This window comes from Rhododendron vialii, chromosome 12a (genome assembly GCF_030253575.1).
Source record: "Rhododendron vialii isolate Sample 1 chromosome 12a, ASM3025357v1".
NCBI lineage: Eukaryota > Viridiplantae > Streptophyta > Magnoliopsida > Ericales > Ericaceae > Rhododendron > Rhododendron vialii.
The window spans coordinates 1,134,793-1,159,251 of NC_080568.1; the positions used below are offsets into that span (position 1 = coordinate 1,134,793).

The window sequence follows — 24,459 nt, forward strand, 5'->3', positions numbered from 1 at the left end:
TTAAAAATTTATATATTCTAGCTCCGAATTGGAACGGATGAAAGTAATTGTCTATGAAATTTAAAATCAAAATGCAAAGATAAGTATAAAATAATAAAAATGATTTTCACCCTACTCTTTCATTCTCTCACTCTCATTTATCGTCTTATTTAAGTGCAATGATAAAAATGCCCTTTACACGCGAAAAGTTAGTTCATGTGTAAAGATAAATTGGTAATTTCACGTGAGGGGAAAATAGTGCAGCAGAATAAAAATAAATTGCAACAATTACTTTCCTAAGACCAAAGAAAAATGTACTCTTATATATTTTTAATTAACTTAAAAATAATACGCCAAAAATCACACACCCTCCTGTGCTCCTCTCTCTCTCTCTCTCTCTCTCTCTCTCTCCCGTCTCTTTCTCTCTCGTCTCCGGATGCATTAACACCGCCACCACAATCGGCGCCACCTCTGTCACCCGTAAGTTCTCCTCCTCCTCCTCGTATTATCGAAAAAAATCCGGTCAGTAGATGTTAATGTCAAATTTTTACATATTGATGAATCAGAATCCCTAAAACGAACCCTAATTTTTAGGATTATATATATTTTCTGATGTGATTTATCTATTTCACGGTATTCGTGAAACAAGGTTTAGTATTACCACGCGTTTTGCAGAATTAGGGTTATGTTTTATCTTTTCTGGGAGGAAACTTAGAGATTAATCATGTGTATCAAGTGTTTCTTTTGCTTTATTATTTTTGAAGTGATGAAGATACTTGAAATACCATTACCTTTGGCTGTCGCGAGTATATAATGTTGTTTCATATCAAGACTTGAGTCCTCAGGTGCGGTTGCCGGTTGGTGAGTTTTGAACCCCAGTCAAATGCATGGGAGTTTGTGGTGCCTACCATGGGCTACCACTCCACTTGCCCAGACTCGAGTCACTTGACTGTAATACGTATTCTTGACTCCACTTGGGGTATTCACTGCCTAAGAAAGGGCTTCAGGCTTATAAATAGAATGCAATGGTTGACAGAAACATGAACTACTTAAAGTATTTATTTACTTATTTTTTTTGCACGCTTTGATCAGGATACCCAACACCTGCATTTAGTTGTTTTTAGCATCATTGCTGCCCCATCTAATCTACATAGCCATTGGTGCTTGAAAACTCCAGTAGCTGCATTACCTGTTAAGCGGTTAAGCCAGTCAACATTGTGAGGTTGATGTTTTGGGCAGATCATTGAAGGTTAAGGACATTGTTTGATATGAGAGTAAAAGCTCAAATTACCGTTCGAGATGCATTTTGTAGCACGTGATTAATAAGCAAGAAGCGTACTTGGTGTGGTGGCTCTACTTTTTGGCATGGGTAGTCACATTAATACACTAAGCCCATTTTTTACAAATTTGTAACTATCAATTTATAAGTTAATCTCAGCCATTTAGCCAATTTCACTCCAAAGTTGAATGCATGGCACAATTGTTCCCGAATTTTGAACACTCGACTCAATCATAATTTAGATGCTTGAACTTAACATGAACATATATGAATCCAGAAAACTTGATTATTAACAGTAACAGGTGATTCATATAGGTTTATCTCAAAAAAGTTCATGTTTCTTTTTCTTTTTTTCCTCTTGAATAGTAGTTTAACATATTGAAGTTCTCTTTCATATCACCATTGAGAAATACAGTGTTAAATTAGCAAAAACAGATTGATTTTTCTAATATAACTTGTACAAGTTAAATTTTTAAATGACTACCCTTGTGGAAATTCTGGAACTGCCACTGCAGACTTGGTTCAATGGTTAAACCTGAGGGTTCCAAGAGTGAAAACATGGGTGGAGTATGACTGCGGCCCCATTATGCAAATCATGCAAAAAATAGGTATATCGTACCAGGACTTTGGGCAATAACCTTTTGAATTTACAACCTTCAACTTATTAAGGAGAATCCATTTACAGAATTGTAAAAACTAAACCCTCGACAATTTTATTGAGCAATGAAGTTAACTGCACTAGTAATATTTTGCTGTCAAGGAGTTGAGCTAAGTTCTTTGTTTTGTGAAGTAGGTTGTACTGATAGTTTGATACACATGTCTCTGACTTGTTCCACAGGAAAGATTTGAAATTGTCACTTTGTTATGGATTCAGTGAAAGCGACAGCAGATTATGCAGCATTTGAAGAGAGGGTGAGGCGGACTGTTTATGTTGACAACCTTTCGCCTCAAGTCAACGAAAGTATTTTGAAATCAGCATTCGATCAATTTGGGAATGTCTGCAAAGTTGAGTTTATTCCAAACTATGTAGAAGAAAGTAACATGCCACGCTGTGCATTGGTGGAGATGGACTCTCCAGAGCTGGCCAAAGAACTTGTACAGGCAATGAGTAATCAACCCTTCATGATTTTTGGGATGCCGAGGCCTGTTAGGGTATGTGCTGCTGAAATGGAGATGTTTGAGGATCGCCCACAGAAGCCTGGGACGAAGATCACTTGCCAGTGGTTAGAGCCACAGAACCCTGATTTCACCATTGCGAAGAAGCTTAAGGAGTTGACAAGGAGACATGCAGCTGAAGCCTCATTCTTGCATCAGGTGAGCTGAGGTTCCTTCCTTTATCATTGAATGCAGCTGATTTATGATGCATGCTTCTTCAAAGTTCAAGTAGTTGTTTTTATTTCTTACTTCTATTTCCCCCGCAGTATCAACTGGAAGAGGAAGAGAATCTTGCAAAGCAACAGGCAGAGACCCTTGAGGCAAATTATAAGAAGTATGAGCTCATAGAAAAAGTCCTCAAGGATGGCACAGCAAAAAGGTTGGGTCATCGTTATGGCATCAACGAATTCAATGCTTGAGAGGTATGTCGATACATTTGAATTGGTTTGTTTTCTTCAGAACTTGGAAGTAATTTTGTACATCAATATAAGTTCATCAGTGCCCGTTTTAATTCCTCCCCTAAAAAATTTTCATCTCTTTCAGCTTCTCTGGTTCCCCATATTTTTTCAAGTCAACTCATTTTTCGTATGTTCTGTGCCAGTGTAATGGAAAACTAACATTTTGGGTTTTGTTGCTAGGATCATCTGCGGTATCTCTCATGATCTGTCCTTTTGGCTCTGGGTGTCTTTGGGTTTCTGACCTTGTAGTGGAGCTGTGAATATAATTGTGGTTTAGTACCCTTGTACTGGATGTCTTACTGATCTTGGGTCTCGATCTTACGTAGGAGTTGAGGGTGAAACTGTATAAGCTATTGGGTAAACCCTGGATTTTTTACTGATCTTTGTATAAATCTGTCCTGCTTCCTGATGCTTGCAATCTCTATTATGAAATGAAGCTGTTGCCTGCTGCCTGAAAACTTGTGTTTTGGATTACGGATTCTTGCATTTGAATTCGATGGGCAATTATTTCATTGAAGGCAGGTGTTCTATTTTTACCATTAGCAAAGCCCTTAGCCCAAGTGCTCGGGCATTTCTAGGGTTACCTCATTGTTCCGGTGATCAAACCTCGGTAACTTCTTGCGCAAGGTTGTACATCTACAGGGACAATACAAGAATCTAGAATGACTTTTTTTGGGCCATTGTCTTTCAAGAGAGCATTGCTGCAAGTGGTCGATTTTCCAGCTTGTATCCCAGAGGTAGTAGCTTCCAGTAAATAAAGCCATTGCTGAAAGAAGTAGAGAATCAGTATCTGTTCTATAAAATGGCTCAACTTCTGAAGCATTTTTCTTGGTTATGAGCCCGAAATTGGAGAAGTTTGATTGATGGGATCCTTAACACTAGAAATGCGCCTAGCCAATGGTCGTTCAATGTTATTTTGCGATTATGCTATCTTACAATCAACTTTAAATGAACCTTTTTCTTTTCTTTTTTTTGTACTTATATTAAGTCACTCTTTTCTATGTATTGAAGGATGCTACTTTTATCTTGGCATTTTTTAAAAACCACTCTTAGAGCATCCACAGTGGTATAATCAAAACAAAAAAGTTTATAAAGTTAGCAACATTTACTCAAAAAGAGCTCACATTGGAATAACCAAACTTAGAAACATCTTAGCAACTCATCAAATTTTGGATATTGGATAATCAAAACTACCAACTTTTTGCCAATAATCAAATTTAATTGTCTTCACATTTCCTCAATCAAGTGCACTATCATTGCACAAAAACCCTTTCTTCCATTTTCAACATGTTTATTACAAAAATACTTGTAAAAACAGTTTTTATTTTTTTGCAAAAATAGTTTTTTTACACATTTTTTTTTTTTCTTAAAACTGTTTTCCCAAATTTTTTTAAACAGTATTTTTATTAAAACTTTTTTTTCAAAAACTGTTCTTTCGAAAAAAAACTTTTTCTATTCAAAAAATATTTTTTTAAACTTTTTTCCGAAAACTATTTTTTTTAATCAAAGTTTTTAAAAAACTATTTTCTCTTTTTCTAATAACCTATTTTTATTAGTTTGAAAACTATTTTAAAAAAATTTATTTTTTATGTCACAATTTCTAGATTTTTATAAGTTAAAAATGTGATATTGCAAGTTTTGGTTATTCAATTTTGATTGTACCATTGTGGACCTCTATATTGTTATCCTTAGCAACTCCTTAAAATGAATAACCAAAAGATGATGTGGCAACTTTTGATTATCCACTTTTGATTATTCCACTGTGGATGCTCTTAGTCTACAATTATTATGAATCGAAGACAATGACGATATGATCAAGAAATACATCATAGTTAACCTTTCATGATACACCCTTAAAAACATTTTATCATGCACATAGAATCCAAAACACTTTCTCATTATTTTCGTGAATTTTTTGAATCGCAATTCGACATCCACAATTGGCAATCTAGTTTTTTTTTTATGAATTTGCGTATATTTTCGTCTTTAATCATTTTTTGAACATCCTAGCTTCTTCTTTTTTACTTTTTGAATATGTGTATGTTATATATATCCAAAAAAGAAAAAAGAAATAAAAATTTTGAGGGAAAATACTAAAGATAAAAAAACAAATATAACGAAAACAGTAATTTCCATTTTGGAAATTGACTTCTACACTCCCTTTTTATCACATACACTTCTTTTTTGTCCTTATTCATATGAATTTATCTTTCTACCTTTTCAGAAGTTTATTTTTTCACATATTAAGGGGCAATAGAGTAAATTCATATCACATACAGACAAAAAAAAAGTGTATATGGTAAAAATGGGAGTGTAGAAGTCAATTTCTTTGGAAAGAGATGTTTTAGAGGAGAAAACAAGGTGTTACCCATTCCCAAACATCACCTTGCTCGTTTTTACCGTAATTATTTCCGTAACCCCATATTAATTCATAATTCCATTTACAACCCCTATCTCAATTCTGCGGATTACAACCCCCTCTCCCTCTCTCTCTCTCTCTCTCCCCTAATGGCTTCTTCACCAGAATCACCACTCGACAAGGTTCCCCAACTCCTCTGAAAAAAAAGAGAACACCCCTCTCCATGGCCGCCGCAGTAGCTCTGCACCACCTCACCCGAATCTCCCGCCACCTCACTCTCTCACTACAATTCTTCCCTCCCTCCACTCCTACGATTCTCCAACTTCTTCCCAAGCCTTATCATGTAAGGAGCTTCAGATTCTTCACTTCGACCCCACCTCGCCGTTTCTCCGTCGCGGCTTCAAGCTCTCAAGGTATTATTATCCCTTTCCCCTGTTGTGACACTCTTCTTTTTTACCTCCGCGTTTCTTATTTGTCTGTCGCGGGCACTTTGTCAAGTGGGTTCTTAGCGTCGTTCGATGGCACGCGATGCCAATTGCTATATAATTTTGTTATTTGGGTTTAGATTAAGCCGGGTGCAAACGAGTCGAGCCGAGCTTTGTCGTGTCCGAGTAAACGAGGCTAATTTACTTAACAAGCCTCTTTAAATTAGACGAGCCTATCCAAACGAGCCGAGCTTTTGCGAGCCAAGCCAATCTTTTGAGTGTCGAGCTCAGTAAACGAGCCTAAAACTTGAACATGAGCTCGGCTTGATTACTAAACATTTGAGCCGAGCCGAGCCACGAGCTGCTCGCAAGCAGCTCGATTTGTTTGCAGCATGTCCAAGGATGCGGCCACTTTGGGCCCCTAATTTTTTTATACTCTTAATGTTATGCGCGTACACAAGATTAGAAATAGTACGAGAGTTTAAATACTAGGTTTGCCATTAGAAGTATGAGAATAATGATGTTTAAGTAATACCTGTTTCAACTGATTGAATGATTATCAAGCTTTTTGTACTTATGTTTTTGAATGCTTATGATATTGCACCGTAAAGTTGATTTTATCTTTTCAAAGATATATATATATATATATATATATATATATATATATATATATATATATATATATATATATATATATATATTTTGTGAATGATATGGGGGGCCCATTTAAATAGTTCGCATCTGGCCCCAAAAAACTCAGAGCCGTCCCTGAGATTAAGATGAGAGATTCAAATGAGTGATGGTATATGATGTGGTGATTCAATTGCCAGAATTGAATTGTTCTGCTAACTCAGATCCCTTGAAGTCTACAGGGCTCAGATTGAGAGTTGGGTAATAAATCGAATAGAAATTTTACCAAAAAAGCCCATCACGTGCTTAGGTGGTCTTTCATTCAGTGGTTAGCTTTTCATAGGCAGCTTGCTATAAAAGGACAGATTGTTCTCATGGGGAGTGACTATGGATGGCTCTTGTTTGCTGTGTCAATGTGTCATGTACAGAATCTCCTAATCATTTGTTCTGTGGCTGTCAGTTCTATTCTCAGGTTTGTCAGTTTATCCTAAGCAAAAATGGAGTTGTAACAGTCACAGGAGCTGGTTTCTTTACCTAACCTTAGTTTATATTCATACTCAAGCTTCCGAAGAAGTAACCTTAGTTTATATTCATACTCAAGCTTCCGAAGAAGTAATTTAACAAGCTGTCAATGTAATAAGTCAAGCTGTTTACGAGTGGCTCTAGCTTTAAAGTCATAGTTCCAATTTTTTATCTCTCTCTCCAGGAGGTCAATTCTCTGACATGTTTAGTTCCCAGAATGTATCTTTTACTTTAGCATTTTGTAGGATTTCCTTCTCACTCCCATTCTGGTTCTGGGATATAGTAAACACCAGAGTGGACTGTTGAGGAGAACAATACTATTATCTTTTACTCTTCTGGGTTGTATACTTACTGGATCAAGTAATAGGATTGTCCTCTTCATTTCTAAGAATTAACGGTAGTTCTGTAGTAACCTGTTTTGGGTAGTGGGTTGGATACGCAATTAAAGAGGTATTCGGTATTCTGTTCTAATATGGCATAAGGGGCTTATTTTGTATCACCTTATCATTGCAATTTGTTGTCTGAGTGTCTTAGGTATATCTAGACTTCTCAATAATATCTTATATAACATAATTTTAGATATAGGTGAAATTACTGCTTTCTTCATATATAAATCTTCTAAGTAATTGTTATGCATTAGATTCATCAGAGTCTTATTTTGCAGACTGGAACAATCATGCTGAAGCAGCTGATGAAAAATATGATGTCATTGTGGTCGGAGGAGGACATGCAGGCTGTGAAGCTGCCCTTGCATCTGCTCGTCTAGGGGCCAAAACACTTCTTCTCACTCTAAACATTGACCGCATTGCATGGCAGGTAAATTATTGTGGTTATGAATATAGCTTGGTTTAACTTCTAACGTGCCATTTTCGTTTACAGTCAACTATCTTAATCGATCTGCACTTGTGGAAATGGGTTCAAGGATTATTTTTCTTTTTGTTGTATACTTGTATGCATTGGTTTTCTATCTGGATTTCAATTTGTTTACTGGAGCTGAGTGACGGCAGTTCTTTCATCTTTTTAGTGTGTGAAGGAGACTAAGTTTTCTAAGAATTGGAGGATGTTGGTGGTTGATATGTTCGTTAGTGTTGCGATGCAAAGCCAGTCGATAATCTAGATAAGTAAAGGAGCAACATTTTGAGTTCAATAATTTTTTTTGTCAGCCTGTAGATATGGGGCTTTTAATGAACTCCGTCCGATTCGGCATTATCGAACTGATTAAGAATTTAACTAAGTCTCTCTTCAGCGGACTCTTTCTCTCCCTTAATCTTATTCGCGTGTTTCTCCTACTTCTTGTTTTATTCTTTCCTTCTGTTCTATGTTAGCTTATCAAGTGTGATTTTGCTCTTGGCTTACTACTCTTTAACATATGAACACTTCCTTTATTCCTATCTCGACCTTTTTCTGATAGAAGATGCTCATCAAATGTAACATTACGTAGAATCTAGGTAAGACCTTTGTTGATATCTACTCTGTATCTCAATTTACTGTCTTTTAACAATTCATAAACAACTTGTTGTTATGACTATATATCTCTAAATTTACTTAAATATTGCTACAGTTAACTTCTTTTTTATCGGCAAAATTTGCTACAGTTAAGCATCAAATATGTTTGTGCTATTTTTTTGTTTGGATGTTTTACACGAGAACTACAAAGCTATCATAGTTTTCTCTGGTCATTGGAGATAACATTTAGGCTCAAACAAGCCTTAAAGTTTTGGAAAGACATTTGTACTAAGAAAATCTTGATACAGCCTTGCAATCCAGCAGTTGGTGGACCTGCAAAGTCACAGCTGGTTCATGAGGTGGATGCATTAGGTGGTGAAATTGGAAAGGTTGCCGATAGGTACTTACTTTTTCGCCTTAGATGCCTTTCTTGTTTCTTGGGCATGAGTACAACTGTTCCTTTTTAACAGGGTGTTTTTTTTACTGCAACATTCACTCGGTAGTATCAACATCTTCACGCATTTACATGTTAAACATGCGTGGTTGTGTTTTGCTTTGATTACTAGAAATACATCTTCTTCTTATTGGATTGTGGTAACGTTTCTACGATTATATTGTTTTAATTTTGATACAAGTCATGAGATTTGCTATTTTTCTGGTTCTATGTCAAAATCCCCCTGCATCCTAGTACATAAATGTACCTCTCTATTTACAGATATACATAAGGATGAGCCAGCGGTGAATTATAGATATTTTAATGAGGCAGTATATTCTCTTGGCTTCATACTTTAGAATTGGATACCCTTTTTTTTTTCCTTCTAGGTCAACATCTTTATTTTTCCGTGCGTTTGCGCGTGTTTGTATGCACTTGTGTGCTTTCCATGCCAGCAATATTTTTGTCTGCATGTTTTGATATTAATTGCTTGAGATTATTGTTTATTACGTTCTGTTGTGAATGTCCTTATTCCTATTTGTATTTCAGGTGTTATTTGCAAAAGCGTGTTCTCAATAGCTCAAAAGGCCCTGCTGTGAGGGCATTACGTGCTCAAACTGATAAGAGGGAATATGCTATGCATATGAGAGGAGTTGTGGAGAGGCAAGCTTATTTAGATAACCTCTTTTAAATTTTTTTTGCAATTCATTTAGTTGATGGTGCTTCATTGGGGGCAAGCTATTGAGCTAAACTTGTAGGGGCCATCAGACAAAACAATAATCTTATATGAAGAAATGAGAAATCAAACCACTAACTTGAAATCATGAATCAAATCTTTCTTGAATGGAAGCTGAATCTCTGGACGTAGCTGTGGTATTGTGATCTCTGTAGAAAGATTTTCTTCTCAGTTATGAAAAAATTTATGAGAAAAAGCGGGCCTGCTTATTTGTGTGCATATGTGTGGTGTTTATCTATTATCTCGTAAATGGTATTTTTTTTTTTTTGGCAGCACTCCAAACCTTTGTATTAGAGAGGCAATGGTGACTGATATTTTGTTGGGCAAGAATGATAATGTGGAGGGTGTTCGGACATTTTTTGGGATGAACTTCTATGCCTCTTCAGTTATTCTTACAACTGGCACTTTCATGAGTGGGAAAATATGGGTTGGTAGAACTTCTATGCCTGCAGGAAGAGCTGGTGAGTCAGCTTCACAGGGTCTGACAGAAAACTTACAGCGGCTTGGATTTGAAACTGATCGATTAAAAACTGGCACACCTGCACGCGTGGATTCTCGTACAGTAGATTTCTCTGGATTGGAGCCGCAACATGGAGATGATGAGGTCCTCCTATTAATCTCATTAGGAGGCTCAGTACATTGAATTTTTATAATGTATGTTCAGATTGTGCATTCCAACTTGTTTTGTTCATTTCTCGCAACATAAATAATTTGTTTTGACTGAAAAGGATTTCAAATGCATAAGGTACCATGGTACATGTTCAGACAGTGCCCTTCACGCTTTGTCCGAAAAGATGTGCAAATGTGCATTGATTAGACACTGTGGCAACATGTTTCAGTATGCATGTCCAATACGCTCAGCGCAAACAAAGTTGCAAGTCAATTGGCTACACGGCTGGTATAAATCACTAGGAAACACGCTTTGAAGATTTTCTGTTCCGCTACTATACAAAAATGCGATATTCTTTGGACTTTGGAGAAATGCTTGCGCACAATTCCATGGCTAGATTGGTTTAGTCAAAGATGTGGTTATTAGGTACAGCTACCATCACATGTTGAACTCGTGGCTTAAGCATTGTAACTATCACCTATACAGCTCAAGGTTACAGTGCAATATTAGAAGTCGATAGCCTTGCGACTTAGGAACAATTACTTGAAGGGATTTTACTTTTTACGTTGAGCATTGAATGAAATTGAATCAGCGTTGAGGATTATTCTGAATGTGAGTTGATGTTGAGCAGGTTAGCTGGTTTAGTTTTGATCCTGATTACCATATAGAAAGGGAGCAAATGTGCTGCTATCTTACACGTACTACAAAGAGAACTCACCAACTGATTAAAGAGAACTTGCACGAAACTCCTACTTATGGAGGATGGGTTGAAGCTAAGGGACCCAGATACTGCCCGTCCATTGAAGACAAGGTATATTTTATCTTCCAATCCTGTCTCTAATTAAGTGTGTACGCTATAGACATTTTGCCGGATATTTTTTGTTGCAGTGTTGTATTCTATGTTGTATGGACACTTCTAAATTCATGAAGTATCAGACAATTGACCCTTGGGTTTATACATCTCCTTACACCAGTGATTTGATTTACCAATCTCATTGTTTCATTTGTTATGCTTAGGAATATTTTAGTTGCTGTTTGCTAATCTGATAGTCGGTTATAGTTTGTTAAGTTCTTTTAAGTGTGTCATTGATGGACTATGTTATGCATGAATCAGCTCTTAAGCCTCTTATAATTCATAGTATATCCTGATTCTTCGTTTGAGATTTCTTCATTAACTGGTGCTTAGTTAGGTGCAACTACGAGTCCCACACTTGGGCTTGATATGACTTGTTTGGGAGAAACTATGGTGTCTTGATCTCTCATTTGTTCAAGTTTTAGGTGGAGCGAAAGCTGGGATATTAGAGATTATTCGTTTTTCCTTTTTTGTTTTTTTGTAAATTGTAATATGGCTGAAACAATTTATAGATATCTTTTATGATGTCACACAGATGAGATAATAGGTGAATAATCGTGGATTGTACAACTTTGTGCAATTCAGGCATTGTCCATTTTGGTTAGGTTCATAAGACTGGATGAGCCTAGACTGGCCTAGATTGATGACAAAGTGTTTAAAATTGAAACATCTACCAGTTAATGTCTAAATGATCAGGTCCATGGTTGAAGTCAATTCCACTTTCCCTCTCACATCTCAGTTGACATAAATAATCTGATAAAAAGGAGTCTATTTCCTTTCTTCAGTTTCTATGTGATTACTTAGGGTTCTTTCCTAGGGGCGTTTTGTACTTGAACGTACTTTATAGATACTAGTGTGGGAGGAAGAGAATGCTATCTTGCTCTCTTCTCTTTCCTCACACTGTTTTTCTTCTTCAGGTTGTCATACCAAGGGGGCTGAGCCACCTATCCTTCAGCATGGGAGGTGTGGCTTGGATGAGCTGGCCCTATGGTTCGACCACCTTTATGAAAGGGCTCCTCCCTGCATGCACAAAGGATCCTTCACTATGCTTTCTCCATTCATCTGAGCACCATGCACACCACTACCATTCTCTCTTTTAAGGCTCGCTCTGCTGTTACTGTTAAGTTGGTAGTAATCCCAAAAGTTTAAGCTCTTAGGACATGGCCCAACAATTTTTGTCAAGCTATGTAACACCCTCCCTCATGTGCAACCCCATCTTGCACACGTGGAGATGCAATTTTTTCACAGATAGAGCGAAACAGACTACGAAGGGGAGAAGCAAAATGCAAATGGGGAACAAATGCAAACAAAGAGACTTGAACCCAAGACCTCTCACAACCAAAGCTCTCATACCATGTTAAGTTACCAATTGTCCCAAAAGCTTAAGCTGTTAGGAGATGGTCCAACAATGCATAATCAAGCTATCTGTTCAGTTTTAGGGTAATCATAATAGGGAGAAAACCCATTAGAGTTAATTTCATTCAACGTAAAAAATATATATACAAGCTGTATAATAATTGCACTACGGTCCTAGATACTTAAACTAATTACATGATAAGACATATAATTACACTAGATACAAATAGATCCATCATCTAACACTCCCCCTCAAGTTGGTGCGAAGATATCAATCAAGCCCAACTTGAACACAATAGGATGAAAACTCTTGCTACCCAGCCCTTTTGTGAATATATCAGCTAACTGATCTTCAGATCTCACAAACGGCATACATATCAAACCCTCGTTCAATTTTTCCTTGATGAAGTGTCGATCAATCTCTACGTGCTTCGTTCTGTCATGCTGAACGGGATTATGAGCAATGTTAATGGCAGCTTTATTGTCGCAGTAAAGTTTCATCGGAACACTATCAGCAAACCCCAAATCAAGTAACAAAGTTTGGAGCCACAAGAGCTCACAAACACCATTAGCCGCTTCTGCGCTAGACCTAGCGACTACCGATTGCTTCTTACTTCGCCAGGTAATCAGATTACCCCCAAGGAAAGTGCAATAGCCAGAAGTAGAGTGCCTATCATCCACAGAACCAGCCCAGTCAGCATCAGTGAATGCCTCCAATCGCAAATGGCCATGATTAGAGAACAAAATTCCTTTTCCTGGAGCTGATTTTAGATACCTCAAAATACGATAAACTGCATCTAGATGTGAAGTACGAGGATCATGCATAAACTGACTAACAACACCTACTGCATAAGTAATATCTGGTCGAGTGTGGGCCAAGTATATTAGTCGACCCACAAGTCGCTGATACCTCTCTTTATCAGTACGCTCCCCCACATCTCCACTAAGATGATGATTCGCCTCAATAGGAGAATCTGCAGGTCTACAGCCCAACATGCCTGTCTCTTCCAAAAAATCAAGTATATACTTGCGTTGGGAAATAAAGATACCTCTATCAGACCTCGCTACTTCCATTCCAAGGAAGTATCTCAATGATCCCAAGTCCTTAATCTCGAACTCTTGAGCTAGACGAGACTTAAGGTTATGAATCTCACTCACATTGTTGCCTGTCATTATTATGTCATCAACATAAACAATAAGGACCAGCAATCTTACCATTACTTCGCCGGATAAACATCGTATGATCTGCATGGCTCTGCTTGTAACCAAAACTCAGCATAGCCTTAGAAAACCTGCCAAACCAGGCTCTAGGTGACTGCTTCAGCCCATAAAGTGCTTTCTTTAATCTACACACCTTTCCTTCACTTGCAAGAGAAGAGAAACCTGGTGGAATATCCATATAAATTTCCTCCTCTAAATCACCATGGAGAAATGCATTTTTCACATCAAACTGTTGAAGAGGCCAATTCAAGTGGGCAGCACACGAGAGAAGAGCTCGCACAGAATTCATCTTCGCTACCGGAGCAAACGTCTCCTCATAGTCAATACCATAAGTTTGAGTAAAACCTCTGGCAACAAGCCTTGCCGTGTATCTCTCAACTGTACCATCAGCCTTTTGCTTAATAGTGAACACCCACTTGCAGCCCACTGGTTTCTTCCCTCCTGGAAGTGACACTAGATCCCAGGTGCCATTCTTTTTCAAAGCCGTCATCTCTTCTACCATAGCTCCTTTCCACTTAGGTATCTTGAATGCATCCTGCCAATTCTGTGGAATAGATATAGAAGAAAGAGAAGAGACAAATGCATGGTACGAAGGAGACAAACGGTCATAAGAAACAAACTGTGAAATAGGATGTTGAGTACAAGATCTAACACCTTTTCGAATAGCAATAGGAAGATTGTCAGGATCCATAGGAGGAGGTTCAATAAGAGAAGAATCATTACCAGAAGAGTCAGCTGAGGAATTTGGAACTGGATTGGGTGATTGTGATTGACAAAGTGGTAACGTACATGAAGACTTTCCATTTTTCCGTCTAGCATACCTCTGTAAGCCAGCTCCCTGCAGTCGTTGTCGTGCAGGTAGTTGTTCCTCAATGTCACCACCAATATCATGTGTTTCCCTTTCAACAAATACTGGTTCCTCTCCAGTGTTTTCCTTCTCCCCTTCATTATAATCATAGAAAAATTTCTCCCCCTCACTATGATTATAAAAGGTAAACATCTCTTCCTCCTGTTGATACTCCCCCTGAAGAGATGGTTTAGAGGGAGAATAAAAAACCTCTGTTTCCCAAAAGGTAACATCCATAGAGACAAACATCTTCCTTGAATAAGGATCGTAACACTTATAGCCTTTTTGGGTAGGAGAGTACCCAACAAAAATACACTTATGGGCTTTATGTCCTAGCTTGCCCCCAGAAGGTTTTGGGGCATGAACAAAACACACACAACCAAACACCCTAGGTGGAAGAGTCGTAACTCGACAACTGCTTGGCAGGCACTCAATAGGTGTTTTAAAATTAAGGACACTTGATGGCATACGGTTGATAAGATATGTAGCAGTTAAAATAGCTTCTCCCCATAAATATTTGGGAACATTCATAGTGAACAAAAGAGATCGAGCGACCTCAGCAAGATGACGATTTTTACGCTCAGCAACTCCATTTTGTTGTGGAGTGTCAACGCAAGTCGTCTGAAAAATAATACTATTATCATCTAGATATGTCCGAAAAATCTTATCAATATACTCAGTCCCATTATCACTCCGAAGAATTTTAATATGTGTATCAAATTGAGTGCACACCATCTTATGAAAAGATTTGAAGCAGGAAAATACTTCATTTTTTGACTGGAGTAAGTACACCCATGTGGCACGAAAATAACAATCAATAAAAGTAACAAACCATCGATAGCCCTTTAAAGAAGTAACAGGAGAAGGACCCCAAACATCAGAATGGATAACCATAAATGGAGAATCACTTCGTTTATTAATAGGTGCATAAAAAGAGCGTTTATGTTTTCCAAACTCACAAGCTTCACAAAAAAATTGATCCCTAGGACAATGTTTAATTAAAGTAGGAAAAAGTTTCTCTAATATCCCAAAAGAGGGATGACCCAATCTACGGTGCCACCGATGTAACAAAGAAAGAGTGGAACTCATATCTGCCCGTAGAGCTTGTCCACATGATAAAGATGGCTGAGATGGATGAGGTGCATGCTCCAGATAATAGATACCACCATGTGCTTTACCACTGCCAATCACCTTCCCCGTTTCCAGTTCCTGAAAGATACAGTGAGTAGGAAAAAATGTCACAGAACAGTTTGCAGAATGTGTAAAACTACTAACTGAAAGAAGGTTAGTGGCAAAGTTTGGAATATGGAGGACTGAAGAGAGAGAGATAGAGGGAGAATAGCGAACGGAACCTTTCCCTGAAATAGCAGAGAACGATCCATCGGCAATTCGAACCTTATCCTTACCAGAACAAGTGGAATAAGAATCAAAAACAGAGGAACAACCTGTCATATGATCTGAACCACCAGAATCGATAATCCAAGGAATACTAGAGGAGGCAGTAAATGCACTAGCTGGAATACCTGAATGAGCAAAATAGGATGCAGTAGGAGCTGCTGTGGAAGTAGGAGCTATAGTAGAGGAAGAATCAGCCTGAGCCATAAGACGCCTGAGAGCTTGCATCTCCCTCTGAGAGAAACCGCCAACAGAATCAGAAGGTGACTGAACTCCTGTACTGAACCCAGAATCAGACAAGGTAGCAAACTCTGAAACATGTGCCTGAGCCTGAGAACGCCCGGGACCACGACCTCGACCTCCACGTCCACTGCCTCGCCCACGAGAAGGACGACCATGTAACTTCCAACAGAAATCCTTGGTATGTCCAGTGTTGTGGCAATAATCACACTGGAGTGACATACGATCTATGATCCCACTGGTAGTACCAGACTGAGACTTTCCACTGCCAGACCCAAACTGTCCCTGCGGAATAGCAACCAATGCAGAACGATCAGAAGTAGGAGCTTGTAACATAGCACCCCTTCTGCTCTTCTCCTGTTGAACAATGGCATAGGCCTCGCCCAAAGATGGAAACGGAACACGACCCAACACCTGCACTCTAATTGGATCATACTCCACATCAAGACCAGCAAGAAAGTCATACACACGCTCTTTCTCTATTCTTTTTAACCAAGCACCAGCATCAACGGAACAGACTGCTTGAAACCCCTGATAATAATCAAATTCTTGCCAGGCCCCACTAAGATCAGCAAAGTAAACAGCAACAGATCGATTGTGTTGATCCATAGTACGAAGTCGCTTTCGCAACTCAAAACACTGAGCATCATTGCCCTGCTGAGAATAAGTCTGTGTGGCAATAGTCCAAATCTGATATGGAGTGTTAAGAAGCAAGAAAGGACTACGAATATCAGCCTTCATAGAATTAAACAACCAAGTCATGGCTAAAGATCGACGAGACTTAAACGTCTTGAGTTCAACATCAGTAGTAGGCTCAGTAACAGGGCCTTCAATGAACTCAGACATCCCTTTAGCTTCAATGGCTAATGTAAAAGTACGAGACCAAAGTAAATAATTTGTGCCATCCAGTTTGATGGGACAAATATCTAGTGGAGAGTTATCCAGAGTCCCTACACGACTCAACTCATCCTTGCCACTAGCGGAAGCCTGTTTTTTCTCTTCTGACATCTTGAAAGCAGAACAATAATGCCAAATAAACAATAAACAATGTTCCCAGCAACTTTAGAACTCCAAAAATAATAAATAAAGGTTCCAAAAACCCTAGAACCTAAAAAAAAATCAACTGAATACCTTCGGATCTGACTGAAACAGTGTTGAAAAAGAAAAAAATAGATTTGAGCGGCGAGAACAGATCTGATCGACGGTGACGGCAAACCCCGACTGATCGAAGAACTGTTCACAAAGCACTGTTCACGCGATCACTGTTCACGATCACTGTTCACGCGATAACTGTTCACGATCACTATTCACGCACTGTTCACGCGGCACTGTTCACGATCACTGTTCACCTGAAAGTACTGTTCACGCAGCGACGAGAAGAACGTCGTAGGTCGCCAAGTTCTATCGCTTTGATACCATGTTCAGTTTTAGGGTAATCATAATAGGGAGAAAACCCATTAGAGTTAATTTCATTCAACGTAAAAAATATATATACAAGCTGTATAATAATTGCACTACGGTCCTAGATACTTAAACTAATTACATGATAAGACATACAGGTTCTTGTAGGTAGGAAAAAAATGCATGTCAAAAAAATGGACACAAAATGGACTTTTATTGTACTTTGGAAACTGGCTATCTTTATGCAGAAATGTTGTTAGTTTTCTTATCTTGGTTTAGAAGTTATTGTTTCCATTCAAACATGCTTGATCAGTTATTTATTGTTTTAGATTGTTAGATTTCAAGATAAAGAGTCTCATCAAATTTTTCTTGAACCTGAAGGTCGGACTGTGCCAGAGCTCTATGTGCAGGTGAGATTGAACTTTGCTTGTCCTTACCTTTTGTATTAGCAAGTAAAAGTGCCTTCTGTTAATGTTTATCATTTGCTAAAGCTGAATCAAAATAATCATTTCAATTTATTCGGTTTAATGGAGATCTCCCTTGTTTTTGCCAATCTTGTGTTACGATCAGTATGGCTGAGATCAACTGGTCGAGTTCCTTAACTGCTCAACTTTGTTTCTGTTTTAAGGATGTCGTTACGGTTATATTCTACTGTAACATCTTCATTGCTTTCTTCCACTGCATTCATCTATTATTTAATCCAGCATCACATGGATAAGACCTTAACCCCAACTACTTGAGTGTTGAGTGTCAGCTATATGCGTCGATAAATTTAGATTGAGATCCGCTGCTAAACATTAGCTCCACCCATGTTCGTATGGCCTTCTTGTCCCTCACATCTTTTCTACTTCAACTCAAATAACTTCCCGATACAATGAGTTGATTTTTCTTGATTGCAGATTACTATGAACCATATTTTCATCTCTTTGCTGCGTTTGAAATGTTATATGATGCCCTTTTAATTTTTAAGGCAAATAAAGGAAGTACGAAATTTCTCCATACACCGTGATGGTGTAGTGGCCACCATTTACATTTCCTGGCCTCAAAGGTACCTCAACTTTGGGTGGTTGATGGATTTAAAAATTGTGCATAAAATCCTTTATCAGATATGAACTTGCATAACTTACTAGAAGAAAAAAAGTCAGGATGTGAAATGTGTTTGGTTTTTTGGACAGAAATCCAAAAGCAGAACTAAAAAGAGGAGAGGATTCCAATGTAAAGATAATATGTAGAGAAAATTTCAAAGGGACATGAAACCCAGTCCGGTGGAAGAATACATGTACAAAAAGAGGGTGGGATGGGCAATGATATCCCTTTGTATAATGCTGCCTATTATTTTGCCACACAAGATACAAGCAAATTATGTTATATGGAGTATTTTCTTATGATTCTACGCTACATCTAGCTTTAGATGATTTCCTTGGCATCCTTGCAGGGATTCTCAACTGGTTTACCTGAGAGACTACAGTTACCACTCTTGCGAACATTACCTGGACTTGAAAACTGTTCAATGCTGCGGCCTGCTTATGCTGTGGAGTATGATTTCTTGCCTGCTCATCAGTGCTCTAGGTCACTTATGACGAAGAAAATTGAAGGACTTTTCTTCTCTGGTCAAATAAATGGGACAACAGGCTACGAAGAAGCTTCAGCGCAGGTCTTATACTTTGGTTAAAGCCTTATATTATGCCATCTATCGTGCTAGTTTCCTAGGTTTCACACATCAAAGAGAATAATATTTGTTTTCTTTTGGGTTGGAAGTTCATTTGTTTCTAGTACTTTTATTCATGCATCAAACAGACCTTTGCTCACTTTCTATGTTCTCTGGATCAGGGAATTCTATCTGGAATTAATGCTGCAAGGCACTCAGATGGTAAACCCCTTGTTGTTCTTGAGAGGGAAAGCAGTTATATAGGGACTTTGATTGATGATCTGGTCACCAAAGACTTGCGAGAGCCTTATCGCATGTTAACAAGGTAGATAACCTTTCCTTTGTTGTTGTCTTGTGTGAGACTCTGAGGAGGACATACGAAGCTGCAAATTTCTAGATGTAGATAGGAGGGAACAGAAGCAGAGGAATTTAAAAGAGGCACAAATAAATATCCTATGGGGTGAAATTAACTTGTTTGCTGTCTGTATTTACGTTTCTAGGCAAGACATGCAAATCAGGAAACGACACGGATTGACTGACCTATTATTTCTGATATTGAATAGCTTGTTCTTTATATCAAAATATTGTCGCTGCTAGTTTTGCATTATGGAAGCTTGTTTGAGTATCTGCACAGATTTGAGCTACAAACGAAACAGACTCAGGATGTACTATTGCATGTTGAGGGTTAAAATTCGGTGCTAGGCTTGAGCAAAATGGGAGAGGGCGGCTGTTAATGAAAATTGTGCCTTTTTTTTTTGAACGGCGAAAAAAGATTTTATTAATCTTTGAATGTGAAATACAAAGTCCAAAAGGAGCAAGGAGAAGAGCAACGAGTGCCCATCCGAGACCCAAACCTTTGATTGGCATGATGCCAACCAAAGAAAACCCCCAAGGACAAAGCCCATCACCTAAAAGGACTTAAAGCCCGGATAAAACAATAAAGCGCACATGGGACGCAGCCCAAACACCTAAAAAGGCCTAAAAGCCCAAGTAAAGGGATAAACCCAGCAATACAAGCCCAAATGAAAATTGTGCTTTACCCTTTCAATCATATTAGACCCATAATTGCTGAGGGAAGTCCGGATATACTTGAACTACATACAATGGGATTATTGTCTACCCAATAAATTAGTTTATTTGAGATGTTACCTATAGAAATGTCAATCTCCAAAAGTTGCCATATCTCAAATAGACTTTTCTAAAATTATTTCTGAAACCAGTGCAGATGTGACTGCTGGTGTGTTTTGAGAGGTATCTTTAATACCTGCCAAAGTGTCTTCTACAGTTTTTCTGCCAAAAGAATTCAAATAATCCTGCCAAACCTCAAGATCCTCATTCTGGCTATGGTCTATATAAGTTTCATAAATTGAATCTCCTGGGGTAGTGGCCGATCGTCTGTAGTTGAGACTTCACGTGATAATTTACCTAGTTCCTCAAAAAACAATTTAGGAGGGGCTTTGTTCATTTTTCCTATGTTTGATTTGCTGTTTGATTTTTGGCCTCTCTTATTAGTTGCTTTTTCCTCCTGTTAGCCGCTCAGAACACCGTTTGCTGCTCCGGTCTGATAATGCGGACAGCCGTCTGACTCCTCTGGGCCGTGACATTGGTTTGATAGATGATAGGCGCTGGAAAATATATCAGGATAAGCAAGCTCGAATTTCAGAGGAAAAGAAACGATTAAAAACCGTCAGGATTTCAGGTTTGTCTTATCCTTATCAAAGTATGTGATAAGAAGTTTTTTTTTTCCTCATGTTTTGTTGAAAGAAAGATGTAAGGTACACCTAAATTTTCCATAAGCGATTCTGATATGTAGACATAGAGTACTACATTAGTTCTGCTTGTCGTGACAGCTACCTGTTTAATAATTCTCGAAGAGCATATAGACCAATAGCTGAGCCCTGGTCTTTGTGGGAACAAATTTACTGGTCTATTGGATAATTGGAGTATGAAACTATGTTGACATATGCTTGAACATGTCTGATCACTGCTTTGGAATCAGACATGAGGTAAAATTGTTGCAAGTGGACAAATTAATGGTGCTCCTGATTGACTGACTTCGAAAACATTTGTGCTCCTACTTGTTTGGTTGATAGCTTACTAGCATGTGCATAAAAAGAAGGAAAAACATCAGAATTAGTTTGCAGGAGTTTTATAAATTCATGAATTGTCTTGTTACCTGTATAGTAAGACAAAGTGACATATGCTTTCACCCATAGACCCTACATGCACCTTTGATCAATTCTTCGTCTTGATATTGAGGTTTGGGGATATCAGGCAGTGAGGAAGAGAAGGGAAGCGGAAATGGAGAGAGAAAATGAAAAGCAGAAGCCGGGGGAGGGGGGGTGGGGGGTGGGGAAGCTGAAACCTAGTGCAGCCATATGCAACTCACTTGTGTATCTAATTTTAAATTGCATGATTGCCTTTGATTAGAGCCTTCACTGTTTGCATTAGGTAATTAAATTTGCATCGAGTATTGAAGGTGCATTTTTGTGGCTCTCAGATTCACCCTTAACTTCTCCTATACAACACAAGTTGCGGTGTTTGAAGAAAAATCGCTTGGATTTGTTTTTGTTTTAGAGGTATAGATAACCAACTTACTATTTGGTGTTCACTTCCAGGTGGAAATTTGGCTGCCGATGTTACCCTTTTGTCTGGTCAGCCAGTGAAGGACTCCTCAACCCTGGAAAGTCTTCTTAAGAAACCTCACATACATTATAAAGTTCTTGATAAGCATGGCTTTGGAAACGATCTTCTATCTAGAATTGACAAAGAATGTGTGGAGGTTGATATCAAGTATGAGGGCTTTATCTTGCGCCAGCAGAGCCAACTACAGCAGGTTAGTAATCAACTGTAGTAGATTGTTTCATTTCATCTGCCTTGTGGAATGAGCAAGACATTTGATGCAATGGAAAAGCTCAAGACCCTTTTGGAAGGTGTCCTTTTATTGAGCATGTCATGTATGTTTATGAAGCATGTTAATTCTCAATTCATTTCTCGTGTTCTACTTGTAGATGGTTCACCAGCAACATAGACCTCTTCCTGAGGATTTGGATTACTATTCAATGACAAATCTTTGCCTTGAAGCACGTGAAAAACTATCCAAGGTATGAATAACCATAAACATGCCAGTAAGATATTGTCCGTTGTCTCAGATGAAAAATTGTAAGGAGTTAATTTTTTTTTCTTTTCCTCGTTTCATTTAATGGTGATGGCATTCCAAATTTGTTGCAAATTTGTATGACATAGGATTCATCTATGAGTGGGGAAAATCTGAAATATGATGTTAACATGGGATGTGTTATGTCATTAAACTCATCACTATGGTAATGTTCCCGATCATTACTTCATGGCATCGTTATCTCTGGAGGCATAATGCTCCTGTTAATATTTGGCCCCCCAATTCTAGTCGTGCCTTATTTGCTTCAGGAAAAGTTGCTTCCTTTCTGCAGTCATTTGGTTCAATGAAAGAAACTCTTTGAACTTCGTAGCCAAACATAGAATACTTGTCAAAAATCAGGAACTCCTACTTGACACACTGTCCCATCAACCAATGGACGACACCGCTTAGTATGCGCTGGTGGTTGTGTTACTAAAGTCTGCAGTGGAGGAACACCACCTTAATGCCCACTATCCAAAGCCTTTTCCTGCAAGCTTTTCTAGTGTAGCTTGCATCCGAGCCAATTGATTGACATCTCATGTCATGTGATTTCTCAACTTGTTGGTCTTGACTCTTGATCTAAAGCATCTAACTAAGAGTTTAACTCTATGGACACTGTAATTGGGAACGGGGTAAGAGGTTTGCTTTTGCCAACTTTTTTTTGGCTTGGGCTTTGGCTGTGTTCAGGGCCTCAGGTATTTGGGTTGGTTGGGTTTGGATATATGGAGCTTTGTTATAGGTAAGTATATTGCCTTCAAGTGTTGAAAGGGATGCCAGATCCATTTGCTTATCAGATTGAGATTGCGTCAGAACTTTTGCTTTTCTCCTCCTTTTGAGTTTCTGTGAAAGTTAACCTTTCCGTTGTTTTTGTTATGAAGTTTGATGATAAATAAACCTTAAGACAGCTTTTTCTCAGATTATTATGTCTCCTGCTTTCAGGTGAGGCCTCAAACCATTGGTCAAGCAAGCAGAGTCGGTGGGGTTAGCCCAGCTGACATTACTGCTCTCCTTATCGTCCTGGAAACCAACCGAAGGAAAGCCCAACAAGAAAGGAGGCAACAAATGCTGGCTTCTGTCTCGGAGGATACCAAACAACAGGTGTCTGAACTTCCTCTTGCACCGGTATGAATTTCCTAAGTAGTGGTTTTAGTGGCCTGTTTGTCAAATTTCAGTATCCATTCTGCTGTAAAATCTTTTGGCTAACGCAATTGTAATTGTTATGTTTTTTCCGTGGATTCTGTCTAGCAAGCATTATCACAAACAGGTTCATAGGACCATTTGAGACTTCAACTCTCCTGAATGTTGAGAGCCCAGTCTCCTCCAGATGAAGCCAACTTCGTTATACAAGGGGTTGTATCATTTCCTCTTCAACCCAGAAAAACAGCGGAGACTCTATGTACAGTGACGAAAGTAGATGCTGGAAGAGAGTTGAGACAATTTTTATCGGCTGACCTGGATTGTACCTCATGTTTTCAATAGGATCAGATCCCTTTGTCCTTGTCTCTCTCGTCCCAGATATCCTCTCCGTCATCCGATCAACTGATCTAGGACTGATTAAACCGTGAGGAAGCAGCTTGGGATGGGAGATTGAGGATCTTGTGACATTTTGGACAAGTCCTTTTGTAATAGTAGTGGTGTTTTTTCTGTGTCTTAAATTTTTTTTCATTGTTGATTTTGATGAAACCTTAAAGGTCGATTGAGCATTTATCTAATAGAGTTATTGATTTTTCTGCCCTACTTATTTTTCTTCGAATATTCTTCCCTCGGTACATTGTTTCGATGATGCATTGTAATTCAAAATGGGAAAAAAATCTCAAAGAATGACCAATGAGCACAAGATCTAGTTATATTAGGAAGTTAAAATTCCTTTGTCTGTAATTTATACCATCTCCTAATTAGGCCATCCACAGTGATATAATCAAAAGTCAGTTATTGTTAAAGTTAACAATATTTGTGCAAAAAATGACTCACAATGGTATAATCAAACTTAGCAATATTCTTAGAAATAATCAAATTTTGGGCTTTGGATAATCAAAACTAGCAACATTTTTCAATAATCAAAATTTGTGAACCCCACACTACATAAGTTAATTGGTTCCAAAATTTATATACGGGCGTATTTCAACTAGTATTTTCTTCTTCTCTTCTTCATTTGCTCTATATCTTCTTCACTTCAACCACAAATTGTCTCTTTCTTTTCCTCCAAAAATGAAGCTTATATTTCTCGACCATCTACAATTTAAATCATCGTTGCCGGATTAAGGTATTTCACTCTTTTTTTCCGTTTTTATTTTAGGCTGCATTCTTTT

At 38.3% G+C, this 24,459-nt stretch overlaps 3 protein-coding genes and 1 long non-coding RNA gene across 5 annotated transcripts; 2 read left to right on the top strand and 2 right to left on the bottom strand.

Moving 5' to 3' along the window:
- The first annotated feature begins 329 nt into the window (after positions 1–329).
- On the top strand, positions 330–7,611 carry LOC131311816 (uncharacterized). Of its 2 annotated transcripts, none has more exons than XM_058339399.1 (4): positions 330–459; positions 2,097–2,572; positions 2,680–2,835; positions 7,472–7,611. In XM_058339399.1, the coding sequence occupies exons 2-3, from the start codon at positions 2,123–2,125 to the stop codon at positions 2,830–2,832; spliced, it is 603 nt and encodes a 200-aa protein (XP_058195382.1). In that variant the 5' UTR covers positions 330–459; positions 2,097–2,122; the 3' UTR covers positions 2,833–2,835; positions 7,472–7,611. The 2 variants fall into 2 exon arrangements, with proteins under 2 accessions (XP_058195382.1, XP_058195381.1); XM_058339398.1 differs by lacking the exon at positions 7,472–7,611 and adding an exon at positions 3,052–3,329.
- Positions 5,334–23,887, top strand: LOC131311817 (uncharacterized). Its single transcript, XM_058339400.1, has 14 exons — positions 5,334–5,643; positions 7,472–7,623; positions 8,562–8,653; positions 9,236–9,349; positions 9,696–10,026; positions 10,664–10,843; positions 17,675–17,755; positions 18,781–18,999; positions 19,176–19,318; positions 20,526–20,692; positions 21,612–21,829; positions 22,005–22,097; positions 23,090–23,272; positions 23,396–23,887. Exons 1-14 carry the CDS (start codon positions 5,454–5,456, stop codon positions 23,420–23,422), a joined length of 2,190 nt encoding a protein of 729 aa, XP_058195383.1. The 5' UTR covers positions 5,334–5,453; the 3' UTR covers positions 23,423–23,887.
- Positions 6,356–7,464, bottom strand: LOC131311818 (uncharacterized). The gene is made up of 2 exons (XR_009195595.1): positions 6,864–7,464; positions 6,356–6,824 (listed from the first exon to the last, which is right to left on the bottom strand). It is a non-coding gene; the product is annotated as an uncharacterized LOC131311818 (long non-coding RNA).
- LOC131311815 (uncharacterized) lies at positions 15,205–17,102 on the bottom strand. Its single transcript, XM_058339397.1, has 2 exons — positions 15,833–17,102; positions 15,205–15,518 (listed from the first exon to the last, which is right to left on the bottom strand). Exons 1-2 carry the CDS (start codon positions 16,950–16,952, stop codon positions 15,484–15,486), a joined length of 1,155 nt encoding a protein of 384 aa, XP_058195380.1. The 5' UTR covers positions 16,953–17,102; the 3' UTR covers positions 15,205–15,483.
- Positions 23,888–24,459: the final 572 nt, after the last annotated feature.

What these genes read in the sequence shown, in the direction of transcription:
- LOC131311816 (XM_058339399.1), top strand. Translation starts at nt 2,123, where the DNA reads ATGGATTCAGTGAAAGCGACAGCAGATTATGCAGCATTTGAAGAGAGG. An exon ending in AAGCCTCATTCTTGCATCAG is followed by an intron (nt 2,573 to 2,679) that starts GTGAGCTGAGGT and finishes TTTCCCCCGCAG; the next exon opens with TATCAACTGGAAGAGGAAGA.
- LOC131311817 (XM_058339400.1), top strand. Translation starts at nt 5,454, where the DNA reads ATGGCCGCCGCAGTAGCTCTGCACCACCTCACCCGAATCTCCCGCCAC. An exon ending in GCCCGTCCATTGAAGACAAG is followed by an intron (nt 10,844 to 17,674) that starts GTATATTTTATC and finishes TTATTGTTTTAG; the next exon opens with ATTGTTAGATTTCAAGATAA. An exon ending in AAAAACCGTCAGGATTTCAG is followed by an intron (nt 20,693 to 21,611) that starts GTTTGTCTTATC and finishes GTTCACTTCCAG; the next exon opens with GTGGAAATTTGGCTGCCGAT.
- LOC131311815 (XM_058339397.1), bottom strand. Translation starts at nt 16,952, where the DNA reads ATGTCAGAAGAGAAAAAACAGGCTTCCGCTAGTGGCAAGGATGAGTTG. An exon ending in ATCCTATTTTGCTCATTCAG is followed by an intron (nt 15,519 to 15,832) that starts GTATTCCAGCTA and finishes TGTATCTTTCAG; the next exon opens with GAACTGGAAACGGGGAAGGT.